Consider the following 22,206-nt stretch of genomic DNA (forward strand, 5'->3'; position numbering starts at 1 on the left):
TAGGTTGATTGCGCTAAAGAGATGTTTTGATTACACTTTATTGTACAGTATTTGCACTTTCATTGTATTCTTTACCCCGGAGAATACTCATAATATACGGTAACTACATGGGTTAAGTAAGGTTTAGGGATAGATTCAGGATTAGTACCTAGTTAATTACATATTTATTACACATTTATTGTAATTGCTATAATAAGTACATAGGAACAGGACTGTAAAATAAAGTGCTACCGATGTTTCCAACACATTGTTCTGTTTGTTTGAACGTCCCAGTTAGTTTGACATAGTGATCTTCTCTTGAAAAAGCACACAATGGCGTGAGTTTGAGGTGGGAATATCTGTTGCAGCAATTCTGTTACATTCCTTCTGTCTTGGTAAATTGCCTAACCAAACTCAAGCCTAGGAACTATATGGGATTTTGCAGTGTCACTCTTTTGCTCACTTCAACTGCAGCCTTTAAACACTTCTTTCACAACTATCTTTCCGCTAGTTAGTGAGCTTTATGCACTGCCTGGACTGATTTGCACATATGCAGTCATAATAATGACATTTTATGGAAATTTCATGGGCAACAAAAGGTAAATTGTAAATAGCATAGTGACATATGATGCACTTTTCATACAAAAATCACTTTCAAACCAAGCAGCTTTCTAATCTGCGTTGTTGATCAACTTGAATCTGTTGCAAAATATAAATGGAGTCATTCCCTCTGGCATGAAAATTTCTACTGAAATTACTGGATTTTGCCCATAGCAAAATCCATAGCAAAGGTAAATATGAAACAAGCAATTTCAGAGAACAAGTCAATTCCATTGACCATATTTGATGAGCTCTATATGTCTGTTGGTCAATGTTCATAAAGGAATAAAAGCGAAATTAAAATCTGTTCATCACATTAAGAAATCAGGTCTCTCCAACAGATTCATGTGAACTAAACAAGAAAACTGTTCGATCAATAGGTATTATTTTTTACAGACTCTTTGAATTTTGGTGTAATGTACTTTCAATAAAGAGACAAATCTATTTCATTAAAAATGAAAAACAAAACCAGTCTTGTGGGTTTGGAACGACATAAGGGTGAGTAATTGATGACCATTTTTGAACTACACCTTTAAAGTTGCTGGTTTGCAGTGTTGCAGTAATATGGAGTGGACTGCACATTTTCACATTTTAAATTTCCTAATGTTTTTTGTTTGTTTTTATTACAAACAGGAGCCTAGAGACATCATATCCTCCTTTTTTACTATGATAATTCTGCATACTTAAACTCCAGTGTGACCGCGTTTTAATACTGAACAGTTAAACTTTCTTCTGATGACAGGGCTTGCTTCAAAGCTCACCGGAATAGTCATAATCTCAGAGGCTTTGACACCATTAGAGGTTTTAGCCTCTCATCTGAGGAAGCACAGTGAGCATGTGAGAGTCAAAGAGAGAATTTAACTGTGTTAGCATTGCACATGGGAGATGCAAAGCAAAAACGCACCCTCACTAGCAGCACCCTCAGACATACTGATCCAGCTTCATCCAGAAACACACACACTTCAGGGTGTGTACAACATGGGTGAGACTAGGGTTTGCAGTCTGTGAGTTTGCATATGTGAGCATGTGAAAAAAAAATAGAAAACGACACACTGGAGTCTTTGTAAGTGAGCGAGATTTCAAACACCTCGCTCTTTGCTCCAGGCAAAATCACGCTGCTAACAAATATACATGGCATAACAGTTCATAGCATTAACCCTTAACACCCCCACCCCCAACCCCAGCACACCCTCACTAATCATCTCTCATTCATGTTTGCATAAAGAGATCATCAAAGGCAGATATGAATTATCACATCCCCTCCCCGTACTGCTGCCCACTCACAATCAATCCTAAGAGAAATGCCCACGTCCACTGCTGCAGTCCCTCCCCTGCCTACATGGCTATTATGTACACGCACATATAGAGACACACACACACACACACACAGCACGGCTGAAATGGGTTGAAACAAAAGAGATCAGGTGCTGCTGACAGCCACAATCATACCACTTGAGAAAAAGGCACTGATCGTGTTTGTATGATGTGCAGGTAAAGGAAACGAGGAATCTGTTGTCGCCTGATGAAGACCGCAGCATGGAGAGAACAGGCTGTTCATTTTAAATTTAACAAACTAAACATTTCTTGGGGTTCTTGCACTATTATCCATCTATTAAACTCTCAGACTCACAGTCTAATGGTGTGTTCACACCAAACGTGAAGCAAATATTCCCATCGCGTCCTTCGCTCTTGATCACTCGCGGGATGTTTTTCGCATCACTCATGCTTTGTTTTTATTTGTGCGAGTCAGGCCAAAAACATCCGCGAGTATAAACATGGTAAGGATAAATACGATCGTGTCTGGGTTCACAACACAATACAGAGGCAGAAACAACTCGGTGAAGTTGTATCATAGATTTCGGGGTGCCCGCAAACATTTTCATTTTCTGATTCAACCAGATGTGCCAATAAGCTCAGGCGAATTTTCAGCTGGAGTTGAAATCTTTTAACTTGTGCAGAAGACTCGAATGAAGCGAATATCTCATGTTCGTTGGCAAACCATCATTCGCATTGCCTGACGCAAATTCACCTCTATTCGCGTCTTTACATTGACTTTGTATGTAATCTACTCGCGTGAATAATTACATTTGTGTTTGGTGTTAATACACCATAAGAGAACCATCTGAACACTTGTCTTGGTTGGCAACATAAGTTGGTTGCAAAAATAATTGAAGAATTAACTGTTAAATGACTGTTAAATTGGTAAAATATAATTGTTTTACATAAGCATGTTTCTAATTTAATGGCAAGAAACTTTAAACAGCAGGGGAAAAAAATAAAAATAAGTACATGCAAATATTTTTATTATAGGTCGACCGATTTATCCGTTTTGCCAATTAATCGGCACTGATAGTTGTAGAACAATCGGTTATCGGCAAAAATCCATGCCGATAGTTTTCCGCGTTTCGTCCTTTACTGAAGCGGTTGATAGTTTCCGGCGTTGGGTCCGTTGCTGCAGTGGCTGAGAAGGCTCTGTTTTCATTATACAGTGTGAGAGCGGCCTCTAGTGGCTGAAATCACTGACAGCATGTGCTGTTTGTTTAGACATGTGATGCTGCACACTGAACAGAGCGAGAAACGCCTCAGAGCGCCATTTACATATTTTAACATTAAATTACATTATATTCGCCCCGAATCGTTGTTAATGTACATAATGAATTGTATATTGAGCATTTTCATTGAAACAATTGTCTTCCTGTGGCTCTAATAAAGTCTGTATACTATGCATAGAGCTATAATATAGATCGCTCTTTCCCTTTGCACAATTTTTTAAACACTGAACTTCAAACGTATCTTTGCCTCATTGTTCATTCTTGAAGTCAACTTGTGTCCATTTGATGAATAAATAAACTGTTTTAAACAGTTGAATGCGATGCGTCCGGAGTGTGTGTGATACCAGTGAGTAGGTTTGCCAACCATTCTCGTATTTGACACATAAAAGTCTTGTTCCGCACTGAACTGATACGGAACACACTTGTTCCGTATTTTTGAGAATCAATTCAGTGCAAATCCATGACAGACACACACATAGCTTCTAATATATGGCAAACTATGAACGAAGACATTTGTAGGCTATGATAAGAAAAAAAAACTATGATTTTGTCTATGACCAGCGTAGCGTTTTTAACATCTTGGAACATCATCAGTTCATGAGTCACGTATCGTAGCTTTAAATTAACTATTAAAAAGGAGTGGAGTAAAATTAAAATGGAAATAAACAGAATCCAGAAAAATTAAATAACAGAATTTGAAAAAATAAAATGGAATTTAGGAAAAAATTAAACAGATTATATAGGGCCCTATTAGAGTGTGGTAATTTCAACATTTACTATTACTGTTATTATTATTATTATTATTACTACTACTATTATTATTATTAATTTTTTTTTGTAAATTAAGTACTATTTTATTTATTTTTTTTATTTTTTTTTCAGTATCCATTTTAAAAACTATCGGTTAATTAATTGGTATTGGGCAGTGTGGTCCAACCTTGCTATCGGTATCGACAAAATCCAATATCGGTCGACCTCAAATTTTTAGATATACACATTAAGTCGTATACACATTAAGTCGTAAGATTTTTAAATGCTTTTGAAAGACATCTCTTATACTCACAATGGCTACATTTATTTGATAAAAAATACAGTAAAAACAGTAATATTGTGAAATATTATTACAATTTTAAATAACCATTTTCTATTTGAATATATTTTAAAATGGAATTTATTACAGTGATGCAATGCTGAATTTTCAGCATCATTACTCCAGTCTTCAGTGTCACGTGATCCTTCAGAAATCATTCTAATATGCTGATTTGCTGCTCAAGAAAACAGTAAAAACGGTAACAACTATATCATTGTAAAGGTATCTTTTTTTTTTTTTTTCAAGATTCTTCAATGAATAGAAAGTTAAAGGTCCCCTCCTTCGTGATTCCATGTTTTAAACTTTAGTTAGTGTGTAATTATGGGGATTATTAATTATTATGGGGAAGTCGTGGCCTAATGGTTAGAGAGTCGGACTCCCAATCGAAAGGTTGTGAGTTCGAGTCCCGGGCCGGCAGGAATTGTGGGTGGGAGGAGTGCATGTACAGTTCTCTCTCCACCTACAATACCACGACTTAGGTGCCCTTGAGCAAGGCATCGAACCCCCAACTGCTCCCCGGGCGCCGCAGCATAAATGGCTGCCCACTGCTCCGGGTGTGTGCTCACAGTGTGTGTGTGTGTTCACTGCTCTGTGTGTGTGCATTTCGGATGGGTTAAATGCAGAGCACAAATTCTGAGTATGGGTCACCATACTTGGCTGAATGTCACTTCACTTTCTTTTCTTTCATAATGTTCTTGTTAGAATATAAATAATATCTGTAAAATTCTAAAGCTCAAAGTTCAATGCCAAGCGAGATATTTTAACAGAATTCGCATTAACAAAAAAACGACCCGTTTGGACTACATCCCTCTAGTTCCTGCAGTAATGACGTCAATAAATCAGTTTTTTGACTAACCTCCGCCCACATGAATTCACAAAAATGGGGGGCGTGGTCTTGTTGCGCTCCGATGGAGAAGAAGGAAGAGCTTCGTTTGTGTTTGTCGCCATGTCGTCGAAACGCTATTATTTTCATTTCAGAGTCCAATCATCTTTGTTTGGCCTTCCCGGGGACGCCGTACTTGGCGATTAATGGTTCCAATTTATGTTTAACTCGGTTCCCGAAAATTATAATCCACATGTCAAACTATGTGCAGCACATTTTGCTGAGGACAGCTTCCTCAATCTCAATCAGTTTAAAGCCGTATTCGCACAAAGATTATTCTTGAAAGATGGAGCAGTTCCCTCTTTGTCTGGAGAAGGCGTGTTTATGGACCACAACCGGCAAGTGTATTTTATTCTTTAAGTTGGTGCGTTTAACAGTTACTGTAACTTATTACACAAAGGGCAACGCTGTTTAGCTTTGTTAACTAGATGTTAAGGCTGTGCGATTTTCATGCACATCTCGTCAGTAATAACGCTCCTGTGATTATAAGTACATCTCCAGCACATGCTCCTGCTCACTTGCTTCTCAAAACTAGCCCAATCACGTTTCCAGAAGGGCAGCGTTCGCTCAGCTGCTGTCGAATCACAACACAGGAACCGCTGGCACAATCACAACCCGTTTTTATGACAGTGAAAACAGCGGTATACAGATAGGTGAATTGTGTGAAAAATACTGTTTTTTACACGCGGAACATGAACATGTTATATTGCACACTGTAAACACAATCAAAGCTTCAAAAAAGCGCGAAAAACAGGACCTTTAAAATGAACCGCATTTATTTGATGTAGGAACATTTTGTAACATTAGAAAATGTCTTTACTAAAATGGCTTGATATCAGTGATGGATAAAAGCATTTATTACTAAAAAACAAAACATTTTGAACTTTAGTGCATTACATTATATTACATTATTCTGAGCAATTCTTTTGCTCAGTAGACCTTTACAAATCAGTATAATCATTACCAAAGAAAGCCTTTTACATACAAGTATATTTAAATTCAATAAATATCTCTCGCTTTGTTTGCCATCCAAGATAGATTTTTTTCCATTTGGCACAGTGCACTGTGGGATTGCCTTCACCATGAAGAATTTATACATAGTTGCCTTTTCATTTGGTATAATTAAGCAGCCCACATTTTGAAAAAGCCTTTGTGACTATGATGCATCCAAAGACAGCTCAATAGGTTTTGCCAAAGAATAAAACCACTTACATCTTTGCAGGCTGCAATCTGGTTGATATATTCTCCATCAGTGAATATGATATTCTGACCATCTGCTTGTAGACCTGAGAAGAGAGACATTTTAATTTATTAGACACACTTTTTTACTGTTCCAGACTACAGTCCAAATTACAGGAACATTACACTGAAGAAAGGCTTGTCATAATCAACATAAGACGTTTTATTTTATATAAACTACTTTATATCACTACATAATATATTTATTGCTTTGTAGATGACAAATTAAAGGCTATTGACAATTCACGGAAATAAGGGACAAGCCCCTAAATACATCCTCCTTAAATTGGAAACATGTCAACACAGATAAGACAGGAGTGCTGGTCAAGCCATTTATTTGCTCTGCTCTTAGCGATCAATAGCACATAAGAGGGGCATTTGTACCTGGCATTGCGATGGTGCCCTCCTGCTCCAGAGTCTCTGGGTTGATCTTAATGGCCGCCATACTGTGACTGTTCATGTCTCGATACAGCAAACAACCCTGTAAAGCAAATCGCCACCGGAACATTTCTTTTGTAAGGCTGTTCAATGAATGACATTTTTGGTTGAAAACATCATAAGCACCTAATGCTTCATTTATGCCATATTAAGTACTGTACATGGAGTACATTGATGTTATATAGACAGACAATCACGAGAAGCTCATAAAACAAGAGGTCAGTACCTGGGCGAATCCCAGCCATGACCTCTTCTCCTTACGGTTCCTGATCCGTGATGTGGAGTTGTACACATGGCCCTGCAATCAATAGCCTCTTATTAGCAGCCACACAAACACATGGATATACAACCTGCTGCATCAGCAATGCAAACCACATTCACAACTTCACAAATCTCAAAATTCTCAAAACTTGAGTTGTATGGAAACATTCAATTTGCACTTAACGAAGTTTTATATACTTATTTAGTGCTTAGTAAAATTAACTTCTATAATTTTAATTGTGCAGTCAGGTAAATAAAGGATGTCCTTACCCGCACAGTGCCACTGTACCCAGAGCCCACTTTGTAGAGGCCATCTTTACAGAGCAGGTACAGGAAGGAACCGTCAGTTTGAAGAAGACAGCGTTCATCTTCATCGATGTTCACCTCCTTCAGAAGCCATTTGTTCATCAGTGCGGCTCTCTTGATGCCGTTCCCAAACCAGTCCTGGATCTGGATCTTTCCCACCAGCACTGCCTGCACGCTCCTCTGAAGGGCATTCAGGATTGTTGGAACCTTTTGTTACACAAATATAATCGGGTCAGATAGTTCTTAAAAATAGTCTTCAAGAGTTCTTGAGCATTCTTCACCCAGAGAATGCACACAAATACAGAGTTACTTTTCATGTCTTCTTGCACTTAAACGGACAAATTCACAAAAATGGCAAAATGCCCATCTTATTGAGTATCCTTGTAAACCAATCAGTTAAGTGAAAATCAAAAAAAAAAACATCTAATTTGTGACAGTATATTACATCAGTGCAATACACTGTATATAAAAAAATTATAATTAATAGTTTTAAATAACGATTATTGGAGTACACTTCATTATTTCTATTTGTACCATTTGCTAGCAATTTCTGAGTAAAACTGTTGCAATAAATAAATCCTGTTTATTTTTCAGTGTAGGTCTTAAACTGACAGCAGCCTAATTTAGCCTACCTTACATTTGATAACTTTATTAAATTTCTGTTGGATTTCATACTGTTCCTAAATGCTACTGTTAGAATGTTTTCTGTTTACCTGTCTTTAATAATGTTTGAACTTATTAGTTGGCTTGTAGTTTTTGCTGTGGCATTTAAACTGCACCCAGGAATTGGGAAATTTTTTATAATTTTGTACAATTTTGGTGTCACAACAACCATATTTGTTAAAATACAATTCAATATGGGTCAAAAAAATAAAAACAAAAACTCTTCTGTGGTAAGACCAGTGAAAATATTGGCAAGCCAAAAACTGGCGTTGATCAAAACGACTTGTTTGATTTGTCACTGGTTTGAATCAGTCTAATGACTCACTCTGTGGCTGAATAACACTGACATGACTCACTCAGTGATGTTACGTTTCAAAATGAACAAGTGTTAATGTTGTACTTTAAGGCTTGTGAGACCTACAACACTGCAGTTACTGACTGGTTGTTCATTTGACTGTGCGAAGTTAAGATAAAGACCTACCAAACCCCTCTCTGCACTTCTTGACCTTCACAAGATGGACAGCATGCCCCCCCCCCTTCAGCTAGCTCACATCATATCCCCAGGACACTTTATTTCCCCTTGTTTAATATTTATGTTGATCTTTATTTAACATAAATCACTGTGTCTGTCTTTGCTGACCCTGCCAAAGAGTTCAGCTGATGGCAGTAAGGTACTCTGATGAGTGATGCTACAGATGACAAAGAGGTTTATTGATATTTTAGAACATCAATGTTACTGCTTTAGATGACTCTTCAGTCAATAATGACATTTCGTTTTATTGCACCAGCTCTCCAGATGATGAAGTACACTTCTCTCTTCTTGAACTTTGACTCAAGTCTTACACTGCCCGCTTTCTAATTATTTCAATAAATCGATTTCGAATCCATGATTCAGCGATTTGCTCATGGACATTCCTGTTGCTTTTTCATATAGAAAGAACATACAAAGAAGTAAATATTGAGGTTTCCTTCTATGTATCATTATATTTGTGAATATGAATTAAAACGATTAAATATTGTTTAACCTTAAGTCCATTTAGTCGTAAACAAAGTGGAGAACATATCTTCATTATTTTAAATTCTATTTTCATTGTATGTTACGTAAATGCATTAAGCATTTACATTTGGCAACAGTGACTGTTTGGTTTACACATAAACCATAAACAATACACTTGAGAAATAAATATATTTCTACCATATATTCGGGGTGTAACGGTACGTGTATTCGTACAGGACCGTTTCGGTACTGGGCTTTCGGTATGGTGCACGTGTGTACCGAATGACCGAATGCAATATTTTGTGCAAGGAACATATACATTTTCGTGTTTCCAAACAAACATATTAAGTGGCGGAAGTCTCCGCGTTCAGCGCAAATCCCGCCCTGCAGCTGATTCTAAGGCCGGTAACACACTGGCTGCGTGGCGCAAGCGTGGCGTTTCTGCTGCGTGTCAGTTGCGTGGCGGCTGCTTCGCGTTTTCTATGTCTTTACACCAGAATTGTGCCTGACGCGGCGCTGGCGCGCTGCTCCTTTTGTAGGTGACATAGAGGGAGACCGCCGACAGACCAGGATCTTGTCTTCACGACAACAATTCTATACTTCATGTTGAGCATAAATATAAAGCCTACTGATAAAGGACACCGTCGACAGTATTGACGGCAAAATAGACTATGTTTGACAGGTGCAATATGCCAGTGTGTCACCGGCCTAAGGTTTTCAAAAGGCATCACGCGAGTGTGAACATCACTACAACTAGGAAAAAAACGATTGTAATTCAAATGCAGCTCCCGTCGGCATTTAAACAAACCTTTGCTCTTAATTCTGATCGGTCCAACGCAATAACGAAATCTGAGCAGGTCTAAAAACTGAAACTGTTGATGCGGCACTTTACACTTTGGAAAAATTATATATATTTTTTAAATATGAGCAGGCTTACAAGATGGGATTGGTAATGCTGCACTGTAATCATAGTTATTTATTTATATTTTTCATTATATTTTATTATATGATATTGGTTTGAGACTGAGAGTATTTTATTTAGTGGAGAACTTTGCAGCAGTATTTTATTTCTTATTCTTTTTTTATTATATATATATTTTATTAAAAATATTTTTTTAAAAGTGTAAACAAATTGTTAAAAAAAAAGTTTAAACTAATAAACAACCTGCAGTTTAATGTTTGCATTTCTTTCCCTTACTGTACCGAAAATGAACCGAACTGTGACTTTAAAACCGAGGTACGTACCCCTACCATATATACAATTTATATATTTAAAATCAAATATATACAGAGAGATATCTATTATTTCATAAAAAGTTGAAAAACATTGTCCAGCTCTGCAAAGCACTTGATCTGGATATACATGTCAACATTTGCCTGTTTTTCAGTTTCATTCTGAACTGCTCCAAGTTGGCTGTGTGCACTGTAAACTGACAGTGAGCGACGGCTCAGATATCAAACTTTACACAAGCTATGCAACTTACTCATGCTCCAATTAGGTTGTAGTTACCTTGGTAACAACAAATGAACTCTGTGCTTCTCTGATGTCTAAATCAGTGTGTGATACTGACAGAGAACATTAAAAACATTTAAATAAGCAAAAATATGACCAACCTATATCATGCAGATGGTAGAAGACTGAGGAGTAATTGGCTGAGGGATTCTGCGCTGGCAGAGTAATATAATAAAGACGGGAAATCGGAGGGATTTGACATGTTCAGGCAATTCAATTGTTGACCTCCTCATGCAGTTGCGGCTCTGGCTATCGCACGCTGAGAGATGAGCGGTAATGTGCTGTCATCCTGACCTCAGATAAACAGCAGCTTTTTATGCACTCTAAAACCTCAACTTCACTTACCAAGCAAGAAATCCACTAAACTGTTAAAAAAAAAACCTTCAGGCACTCTTTTCTAAAGTTTGGATTCTTTAGAAAGAGATGCAGAGCAGTAGGTGCAACACACAGTCAGAAACAGTACAAATTTTACAGACTTTACCACATTTACCTTTTAGTGTTAGATCTTCTAGTGTTTAGGAATAAGAAATATTTACTAACTTCTATTTAGAAACTGTTCAGTGGCATCAGTGGAAGGAGCATCTTCCTCAACACTTTAAAGCATGCAGTCTCAAAACACTGACTCACTTGGATGGTCTGGCATGCATGACTGCCATTGTTGGTGAGGATGGCAGACACAGCCTGGAGGATTTTGCCAGTGTCTCCCCAGGCCACCACCAGGCTGAAGAGGCAGGCACAGGACAACGCTGTGAGGGTCTGACCGGTGGGGTCGTTCATCCCTGTGCTCCGTACGGTGGTCTCCAGCAGAAGATGAAAGAGAGACTCTGCAGGGCCAACAGTTTAAACATGATTAAACTATACAGAGTAAGTCATCACTTTATTTGAACAGGAGAAGGTATCTCACCTAGCACATCTGGAGGTTCAGTCTGAAAGCCCTCCGGCTGTTGTCCCTGGAGCATATCTAAAAGGGCCTGAAGGCTCCGTAAGCACAGTGACGGGTGTGAGAAACGAGTCTCTTTGATGAGCTCAAACACTCCACAGAGCCCAATACCAATGATCTGAGGAGCAGAGAAACACAGCTGTGAAGTAACATTAATCCAAAATAGAGATCCACCAAAATAAATTTTAATGGCCAATGTCAATATCTAGACAGTCGGATGACCCAATTGAGCATTTTCTCAGACATTTTCTGACATTTGAAAACAATGATTCAAAATAGAGCCAAGACCCAAACAAACCAACTCAAGAGCTGAAGCACACATTACAAACTTTTATTTAAACTGCAGCGTGGTAACAGCGTCTACTCTGATTGGTGGATATCTCTTTAGTAGGGCTGTGCAAAAAATCTTGTCAGTAAAGGCACTCCTGTGATTAGTAGTATATCTCCAGCACGTGCGTTCAGGTCAGGATCGCCACGTTTACAAAACAAAACCTGCCCAATTACTTCTCAAAACTAGCCCAATCACGTTTCATTCCGAGCGATAAAATACACATTTTTTGGTGGGGTTCCCTTGGTAGCACTTGGTGGAGCAGCATTTACTGCACAGAGCCGTAGTCTACCGACAACTAACACAAAATCGCTTTCAAAATCGACAAAGAATCGCCTCCGATTTTGAAATCGATTTTGTGTAGATTGTCTGTGATCTACGGCTCTGTGTAGTAAATGCCGCTCCACCTGAACCAGTGTTGCCAAGTCCACGGTTGTTTTTCATGTCCGCGGGTTGAAGCGACCTCAATACCAATAACATGATGTTTAGCCCCTAAAATGCAAATTTTTCCAAGGCAACCCTCCCAAAAAACTTGTATTTTAACCCTGGGAATTTTTATCGGGGAACCTGCTGGAAACGTGATAGGGCTAGTTTTGGACTAGTTTTGAGAAGCAAGTGGGCAACCCTGATCTGAACGCACGTGCTGGAGATGTACTTCTAATCACAGGAGCGCCTCCACAGACGAGATGCGCATGAAAATCGCATTCGATTTTTTGCACAGCCCTACTCTTTAGGATTGTGGGTAATGTAGTATTTAAGAAAGAATTCTAAAATGAAACGGAGTGGCTTTCGAAAAAGCATTTAACATCAATGAACTGCTAAGCTCATGATAGGTCAGTCACAAAAGGTTAATATGTAACTGTTCAAGCTTAATTTCTCTACAAGAATTTCTCTTCTTTTGTTTTTTCACTTAAATAACTTATCCGTCACACTCGTTCTCTCACTCTGCAAGCAACCTAAGTCAAGTAATACTTATTCCAGCACAAACCTAAAATAATCATGTGGCTTATTCAGTATAAAACCATCATCATTCAACAGAAATGCCATATCTAAAAACAATGAGTGTGGAAAAATCTATCACTATAGCAACAGGGTTGTGCCTATGGAAGGCATTTTCTGCCAAATTTAAATAAATAAATGAAATGATTAAAATTAAAATTAAAACCAGATTAACGATTTCATTACAGAAAACTGTACGCAAAATATGTGACAAAATTGAGAATGAAATTAAATGATTTCATTTTCACGGTGACATACCTGTCAAATTGAAAAATAAAATGCAATTGGTGATTTCACATTTCATTTTCAATAGAGTCTCAAGGCAAGACTGCCAATATTAAAATGAAAAGCCAAACGTGAAAAAGAAACTACACATACAGTTTTAACAAAGCTCTTTATTAACGCTCACGCAATAATAGTGACAATTCAAATTTAAATGTAAATTTTACTTGTCATTTTAATTCCTCTTTTTATTTCACTGTTTTCATTTTCATTTTCATTTTCAAAGACAACCTGCATGCAAATTATATGTTAATGAGTGGGTGTGGCTCAATTACGTTGTTACGTGGAGGAGCTATAATGGCGGTTATGGCCAGTATAGCAGCAGAATTAAACCAGCTAGCAAACATTTCGGATGATAATGACTTCTTTTTGCTACGAGTTGAATCTATCTTGGATAGGGGTGCTCCGATCACGATCAGCTGATCGTTAATACGCATCTCGTCAGTAAAGCCGGTTCTCTAATCAGCGGTTAATTCCATCAGGTGCGTGATTTCACATAGAGCAGCTGTTACTACACAGAGCCATTGTTAACTGAGAAGATGCGCAAATCCACGTTCATTTTCAGCGTTTATTGGCGCATCTTCTTAGTTAACAACGGCTCTGTGTAGTAACAGCTGCTCTATGTGAAATCACGCACCTGATGGAATTAACCGCTGATTAGAGAACCGGCTTTACTGATGAGATGCGCATTAACGATCGGCCGATCGTGATCGGAGCAACCCTAATCTTGGATACACTTGGACATTTTGCAGCCGTCACAAACTCAGCAGACAGCAGATTTTCCGGGGAGTCTCGTGGAGGCTCAGGCCGAGGAACTGCAGTGGGTCGAGGGTTTGACGCATGCTGGTCAGGCTGGTTGTTTCTTCCACGTTCTAATGCTGCAGCAGCTTCCCGCAAAAGCTCACTAACAGATTCGCCATGTCTCGATTACAATATATTCACATTTTAATGTCGTTTCACACATTGTTTCAACCACCATTCAACTCATGCACACGAGACTTCGACGATTGTCTCTAGCGCCGTTACTTCAATAAGCCACACCCACTCATTAACATATAATTTGCATGCAGGTTGTCTTTGAAAATGAAAACGAAAATGAAAACAGTGAAATAAAAGAGGAATTAAAATGACAAGTAAAATTTACATTTAAATTTGAATTGTGTCACTATTATTGCGTGAACGTTAATAAAGAGCTTTGTAAAAACTGTATGTGTAGTTTCTTTTTCACGTTTGCTTTTCATTTTAATATTGGCAGTCTTGCCTCGAGACTGTATTGAAAATGAAATGTGAAATCAGCAATTGCATTTTATTTCTCAATTTGACAGGTATGTCACCGTGAAAATGAAATCATTTAATTTCATTCTCAATTGTCACATATTTTGCGTACAGTTTTCTGTAATGAAATAGTTAATCTGGTTTTAATTTTAATTTTAATCATTTCATTTATTTATTTAAATTTGGCAGAAAATGCCTTCCATATGTGCCGAGAACAGTAGGGCTTGCTTTAACAGAAAAAGAATAAAAACAGAGGAGCGATTGTGTTAATACAAACAGATTTTTAATGCTGTGCTGCCGTTTCACCTAATGGGTTTATGTGAGCACTAGCATGTAGAACATTCAGGTCATATGAGAATGTAAGTTACTTTGACTATGCCTCTTTTACCTAAATGTTAAGATACAGATCTTGCTGTGTAGTATTCCTCAGTGACCTCATTACAGCCTTGATCATTAACAGAGATATTTTAATGAAAAAATCTTTGGGAGGTTTCTTTGTGGAAACGGTTTATTCCTGAAAGTGCTTGCTTCTGGTTGTAAGACACTGTATTGGGCTGTCATAACAAGAGACCTGGTTCATTTTTCAAGGTCATAATCTAAATAAGGAATTTCTGCTTTGTCCATAAGACGTCCAAGAGAGATAATAAATTATCCTGAATAAATATAAAAGCATCTTCAATAGTGAATCATAAGACCCTTGCACAATTTACACATCTTAAAATAATAGTCATCAGGGGTATAACACGGGAACCATTCTGCATATTCCTATCTAGATTCTGATCTTAGGTCATTGACTTTTTGCTATCCATTAGAACAAGTTTTTATTTTTCATCAATCCAACTTCAGAGCTTGTGAGGCTTTAATCAGTGTCATTTCTGACTACCGTAAATATTAATATAGCCTATAGATGAGATAAACATTCACAGATGTTTGTTGAATAAAAATGGTATGCTGATTTAAAACAATTTGTGCAGTGCAGAATTTTTGTTTCCTTTATAATTAGAACATGTTTTTAAAAGTTAAAAGTGCTACGTATTGTCAACTGGATCGCTAGGGAACTAGAAACATTAAGTGGAATCTAGGGCTGTGACGGTGGCTGATTTTTACCACCGCGGTAGTCATGGACCAACAACCGCCGGTGGCGCGGTGTTAAAATATATATATATATATATATATGTGTGTGTTAATGTATAAATATATTAGTGTCAAAATTTGCTCGTTAACGAAGGCGATAATTTTTTTTCAGTTTAACGTATGCAAAATATTTAACGTAGGGGCAGCACAACACGACATGATAAATCCCCGTCCGGTCACGGAGTTCAAATGTCCTGTATACTAGAGAGACTAAAGCTGTCGCAACGCATCCGGTTTACTTTTCCACCACCAAGCGAGCTCAGTAACTCCTCATCTGCACGCGCTCTCTTTGAAATAGGAATCGTTGCCATACTTCTTGTTAGCATCTTTTATTTATCACTGTCTCGTTTGTATTTGGCCAGTTTGGAGAAAGCCTCACCAAACCTGACCAGCCAGCGTTTGCGATCACGAGAACTTGTGCAAATGCTGATGGGTGACATGAATGCAGATGACTCCAGATCGGTGATGTGGTATTTGCTTTCCCAACAAGATCCATCGCCCAACACTAAATGAATTTGCTGAATGCATAAACTGTATTTTCCCGCGCTCAAATCTGCCGATCTAAAGGAAACACTGTGTTTGAGGTTATTTGTTAATTACCATAGACTTAGAATTTGCAACTATTACAGTTATTGCACTTATATACAAAACTTTGTATTATGCTTGCTATAGAGTTTGTGACGTCACGTGCGCTACCGCCGGTGGCAGTAGACAACCACGGTAGCAACTGACCACCGCGGTGATGCGGTTGTCACGGCAACCGTCACAGCCCTAGTGGAATCACAACCAGATATATTCCTTGCCATTTTAATTTCTAAGATCTAAATTATCAAAATATCTAAATAATCATCTAAAAAATGCCCCCCTCCACATCTCAAATTAAAAAAATACCCTCTGACATGAGTGTATATGCCTAGGAAGATTAAAGCATCACAAATGAGAACACTCCAAGAAAGCCTACAAACTGATCGTAAAGGTAGGCAGCAAAATGATTTAATCACATGACTGGGCTTCATATATGCATTAATGTCATGAACTGACCTTGGGCAGTTTGACGGTGGGTTCGCGGTACTCCTCCTCCTCCTCACTGTCGGAGTCGCCGCTCTGCACAAAGTTGCGGGAGGCCAGGGCCAACGCGGCCTCCTTCTGCTGCCAGTCCAGCACGCAGTGCCGAACATTACAGTAGACGTTGAACGCAGAGGGATTGCTGTGGAGTTTGATGTCAGGCACTGGAAAGGCCCCATCCAGAGTCTCTGACTGCCAGACAACAAAAAGATGTACAGAATTAGGAGTGATACACAGGGAAGGAGCAGGGAGAAAGACTGTGATAAGAGACAGCAGGCTATGATGCGTGTAGAACTACAGGCTTTGGGGAACACTGTACTTCATACATTTTTCTAAGGCAACTAGAGGCGTTACTGTTTGTAGTAGGGATGCACCGGTTGACCGGCCATAAATCCGAAACGGACCGTTTTTGCTTAAAATACGCGATCGGCAATCGGCTGGTTTTGGGTCTATTTTTGGCCGATTCAGGGCAGCCGTTCAGCACTGGAAGTGCAGAGCTACACGTCTGAGGCACAGATAGCAGGAAGCAAATAGCAGCTGGTGTACTGGCGCACAAATAAGAGCCCATTCCTGCTCACTGAAGTTGCGCAAGCGTATTGTACCGGTCCACGCACTGCACAAGCAGAGACAGTGAAGGGATGTTCAGCTCAACTTCTCATGTGTTGGATGAGAGGATGACTAAAATTTGACGAAACTGATTTTTTTTTTTTTTTGTAAAGTAGAACTTGCATACACATTTGAAAAGCCAGAAGTAAACGTCAGTTTTGTATAGGATGATTATTTTTATTTTACCTTAAAATTACATCGACTTAATTTGATTTTAAAATCACCTGCTGTAGCACACTGAAAAAAAGGGTTTCATTCATCCAATTAAAAAAATTTAGGGTAATGATTCACATCAATATTTTTTTACTTGAGTCAATAGTTATTTATTTTTCATTGGCTCAAGTAAAAAAATATAGATGTCAATCTTTACCCATTTTTTTTTTTTTGATTGGATGAATGAAACACTTTGCATCTTTGTTTTAATCGCACCAACATTATTTGATTTAAAAAAAAAAATTTATAATTAACAATTTTTTTATAATAATTTGTTATCAATTATAAAACAAAATTAATAATAAAAAACTACAAAATATTAATAATAATAATAAAATAAAAACATATCATTAAAAGAGTATCCAGAAAAAAAGGAGAAAAAAAACAGGAATGGAAAAGATAAAAACTGAAGAACAAAGGGAGAAAAAAAAATGTAAAAAGCAATTTTGAAAAAAAATAAAAAATAAAACTGATTTTATAGGGCCATAATTACAGTAATAACAGAATAAAATATTTTTAGGCATTTAGGGGGTGGGCTGCATGATCAAAGACATATTACCGTAATTCCTAAAATAAAAGCCGGGGCCTTTATTTACCTGAACTGCAGAAGATAACAGGCTTTTATTTGAAGCAGGCTTTTATTAGAGGCAGGCCTTTATTTCTAATTCCATCTGTTTGATAAGTAATTGTTTTAAATAACCCATTTTAAATTAAAAGCGATAGCATTCCAGTGGACAGAGATCATAACAGTAGCACAGAATCAGTTCAGAATCAAACACCAAAAGAATCAGTTCGGTTCAGACGCGCTCTGTGTCAGTCTGCTTCACGCTGAATCACACATGTGCAATATCATCAGCTCCTTTTATATTTACTTGTCAGTCTGAACATTTTAACTGGACTGGTGGTGGTGCTTTTTTGGTCATTCAGTGTTTCTGTAAAAAAAAAAAAATGTACGTCAAATACAGATGCATTGCACATCCATTCAGATGAACTGAAAAACAGCACAGATGGCTTGATAGAAAGTGGAACTCTGAAGCACTCAGTCAGTGTGTTTGGTGAGTGAAAATATATGTGCTAAACTTACACTTAGGCTCCGACTCACACACTGGCGAGTAAAATCTGCAAATTTATTAGCCATTGGCTAATATGAGACATAATTTAGTCACCCAGAGCGTAGATTTAGTTTCATATGCAAGTGATTTACTCTGTAGAGGGCTGTTATATCAAGACTCAAGAGTAAAAAATAAACCTGTTCTCAGATAGGCTACCAAAGACAACAAGAACTCGGCATCCACTCTCTCCTCTTTCAGAATACTCTCCTTCTGTGTTTTTTTTTTTTTGTTTACACTGGTTTTAAAAACAGCGCCACTCACGCCCTTTTGTGCAACAGCAGCTGCTCCGGGCACATGATTAAGCTCAAATCTGATTGGATGGCCCATTTCATCGCAGAGCTATGGGGGTCGACACAAATTCTCACAAATGATCGTAGGATCTATTGTTTAAATTCAAATGCGTCAATGCGACAAACATTCGCGCCAATTTTCATGTTTAGTTCGCAAAGGCCTTTACATTGTAAAAAGACACACGTCTGTAACCACACATCAGTTCAACTTCATTTCAGTGCATCATTTTGTCATGGACAATGTAACTTTGTCTTTACATTCTGAATAACACTCATGTTGATATGTTACTTCATATACCACCTGTGAGTAGAGCAAAGCAGTCCTACCCACTGATTACAGCATGGATACATCCACAATCACATAAACAGAGTCAAAATGTCAACCGTTGCCCAGTATACTCCGTCATATCGTCCAGCCCTACAATGTATCTAAAGTTTCATTCATCAATCTTTCCCCTGATAGGCTTGACTAATCCATTTGTCTATCAGCCCATAATAAAGGATGATGTAATGCAGAGAAGGTCATTCATTTTTAGGCAGACACCACAGAGAAATCTACCGCACTGTGTTTGGCACAGCGATGTCAGATATCTAAAGTCATTAGGAAGCCACACATCTGAGCCAAGCCTAGCAGCTCAGCACACTTCCTGTAATTTACTATCACTGCTGTAAAGCAAGAACAGCTTGGTTAAGGTGTTACCCAACAAACAGACAGCTTCTGATTTGGGGAGGATGTCTCTTTTGCTTCTGAAATCTTGTCCTCGTCAGACAGCGAAGTGGCTGCTGATGGAAGAGACTGCCTCTGACTTTACTCTCCAATCCAATGTCCTGGATTTGCAATGCCCCAGTTTGGCAGTAAAATCAATGTGAAGCTCACTGAAGTAAATAATGTACAGCTTAAATGAGGTAAAAGAAAGTTCTGCCTGCTATTTTTTATTGTATTAGTCATTTAGCCTAGAGCCCTAGGAAAAAATGCATCTAATATTCAAATTATATAAATGACGCCAGTTTCCAATAGTACATTTAATTGCGGAGCAAATCTACTAATGCAAATGAAATTCTACTTGAAAAAAAATTTTTTTTACCCAAATCCTCAATTGAATTCATAATGAAGACAAGATAACATGGTCTTTCTATTGAGTTTTCCTTGCGAGCAAAGAGCAAATGAGTTTGTTTTTATTTAGCCTAAAATCTCGAAAAAAAACTTTTTAACAAAATTGTTTCAGCAGTGGCTGTGATAAGAACTTATTTTCATTACTTACTTATTCTGACGCACACTAAATAATGAAAACAAAAGATTAGGTAAAATAATGAATTTACAGTGAATTTCTAGAGTTGAATTTTCTAGCTGAAAATGAGGTAAAATGTAACATTATGTGACACTATTTACAAGCTGTTTGAAACACTGAATGAGTGATTACATGTCAACGGATACATTTCAGTCATTTGAAATGTTTTTTCAACATATTCTGAATTTCTTTCATGCTTATTTTGTGCTATGGCTAGTAGTAAAGAGGAGGAGATGATTGTTCATGTGACACAGCAATCTGTCACAATACTTTTAAAGAGCACCAAAACAATATTTGTGACTCGTGCTGGCAAAATGAGTCTGAATGCGTGTGGGCTAACTTTGAAAAATAGGCAAAACAATAATAATTTTTACATTTAGTCGAATTTGAGGTTTTCACAAATATGAGTTCATTAAACCCACATCTAGCGATCCCAATTAGAGCCCGACCGATATGGATTTTTGGGGGCCGATGCCGATATTAACTCGAAAAGAGCCGATTTATAAGCCGATATTTTGATTTTAAAAATAATCTGGATATTATACCCATTTCCTATAAACTGCATTTACACAACATTCAATAGCAACATATCTGCCTGTTCTATGTATGTGGGCTGTATAAACCATTTTCCAGAATGGACTATGTTAAAAAAAAGCCTTAGATTACAGTCTCAATGACTAAACAATTGCACATCAAAAGTATATATATTTTTTTAATGATCAAAAAACAGTCTGATTTTAAACATTTAACACTTTTACTTTCTTCCAGTTGAAGCTGGTTTTAACAGTCTGTGTGTTTACTGTAAATAAATTATAATACTAAAGTTAAAGTATTTGCAGAAGTAGTCCCACACTTTGCTGCTACAGCATTCACCTTTTTCAGCCATCTGTAGGCAGAAAGAGAGACAGAGAAAGAATAAGCATGTGTATTAATAATATCACCATGTATCATTACTCATGTCATCATTAGAATTATAATAATAATAAACTGGGATCTCCTACATAGGCAAAAATGAGAAATATATATATATTTTTTTATTTGTCAAGCAATAGGTATTACCTACTTATATTTAACAATATTATTTCAACATTTTCCTGTTATGTCTGTAAAGCTGCTTTGAAACAATATGTAAAAAAAAAAAAAAAAAAAGCGCTTGTTCAGCTCACATTTATTTACATGTCACTCTGGTTTAATCATTTCTGATGCAGCTACTGTAGTTACTGTAACTACACTATATTTGCTCTCACAGACACATTCACAACAGACCCGTACATCTTCTCTTCTCTTTGTGCAGTCTGAATCAAAACATCGTCTTGCCTACTATTACCGGAAGATTACGGAATCAATTCGAAGTTGAATGGTTAACGTTAGTGTCATGAACACACCGCTGTCAATTTTGAGAAGAACCACCTTCAAACAAGTTAATAGCAAGCATTTAAGGGGGCCTGCTAAAAAGGAAGCTATTAGCGTTAGAGTAAGGTAACCAGCCTGAATTCACCAAATTGTTCTCTGGACCTGAGGGTAGCCTCTTCTTCCTTGCTTCTCTCTTAATTCTCATCAGCAGGACTAGCGCTATCGCTCGCTTCTTACAACGGGACAGATACATGTTTGCTGCTGACCAAAAGGAGGAGGAACAGACTATGAAAGAGCTCCCGCTAAACGTTTTTAAAACTCCGCCTATGCCATAGCGCAGCGCAAATCGCGTTGTATCTGAAGGGCAACGCTGAACCCAGCGGCAAGCGCCGTGCATACCGCGTACTGTGTGAAAGGCCCAATTACGCGGTCATTATGTGGGAAACACACCGCAATAGAATAAGAATAAGTTAAACGCTAACGTTATAGTTTGACCTCCTATTAACGTTCGCGCTCTTCCACTGATAAACATGGTATTAGCTTTGTGGCTAATCTAATATAGCAATGCATTAGCGGCTGTAAGTGATGTTACAGAATATTTAGAAGTGATAATGATAGGACCGTTAGCTAGAACTACCACACAGTTTTTATATACAGGGTATGAACTAAATCTACAATCATTTCACATGACGAACGACAGACTCACCGTCAAAACAGTTGATCGCTTTCTTCTGTAGTGGACTTCTGGCGCTGTTGTTAACTCTGGAGCTGCAGAGCTCCCTCTGGTGGGCACACTATG

At 37.8% G+C, this 22,206-nt stretch overlaps 1 protein-coding gene across 16 annotated transcripts in view; it reads right to left on the reverse strand.

The window, feature by feature from the left end:
- The window catches only part of LOC132094926 (E3 ubiquitin-protein ligase MYCBP2), a 127,845-nt gene that overhangs the window by 81,655 nt on the left and 23,984 nt on the right, over nucleotides 1–22,206 (reverse strand). For all 16 annotated transcript variants that reach the window (XM_059499596.1, XM_059499601.1, XM_059499599.1 and 13 more), the window contains exons 3-9: nucleotides 16,521–16,736; nucleotides 11,426–11,579; nucleotides 11,149–11,345; nucleotides 7,313–7,555; nucleotides 7,008–7,079; nucleotides 6,728–6,824; nucleotides 6,317–6,390 (exon numbers count right to left, since the gene is read on the reverse strand). In XM_059499596.1, coding sequence (XP_059355579.1) covers nucleotides 6,317–6,390; nucleotides 6,728–6,824; nucleotides 7,008–7,079; nucleotides 7,313–7,555; nucleotides 11,149–11,345; nucleotides 11,426–11,579; nucleotides 16,521–16,736 — 1,053 coding nt within the window. The remainder of the gene's footprint in view (nucleotides 1–6,316; nucleotides 6,391–6,727; nucleotides 6,825–7,007; nucleotides 7,080–7,312; nucleotides 7,556–11,148; nucleotides 11,346–11,425; nucleotides 11,580–16,520; nucleotides 16,737–22,206) is intronic.

This window comes from Carassius carassius, chromosome 19, assembly GCF_963082965.1.
Source record: "Carassius carassius chromosome 19, fCarCar2.1, whole genome shotgun sequence".
In the NCBI taxonomy this organism is placed as follows: Eukaryota; Metazoa; Chordata; class Actinopteri; order Cypriniformes; family Cyprinidae; genus Carassius; species Carassius carassius.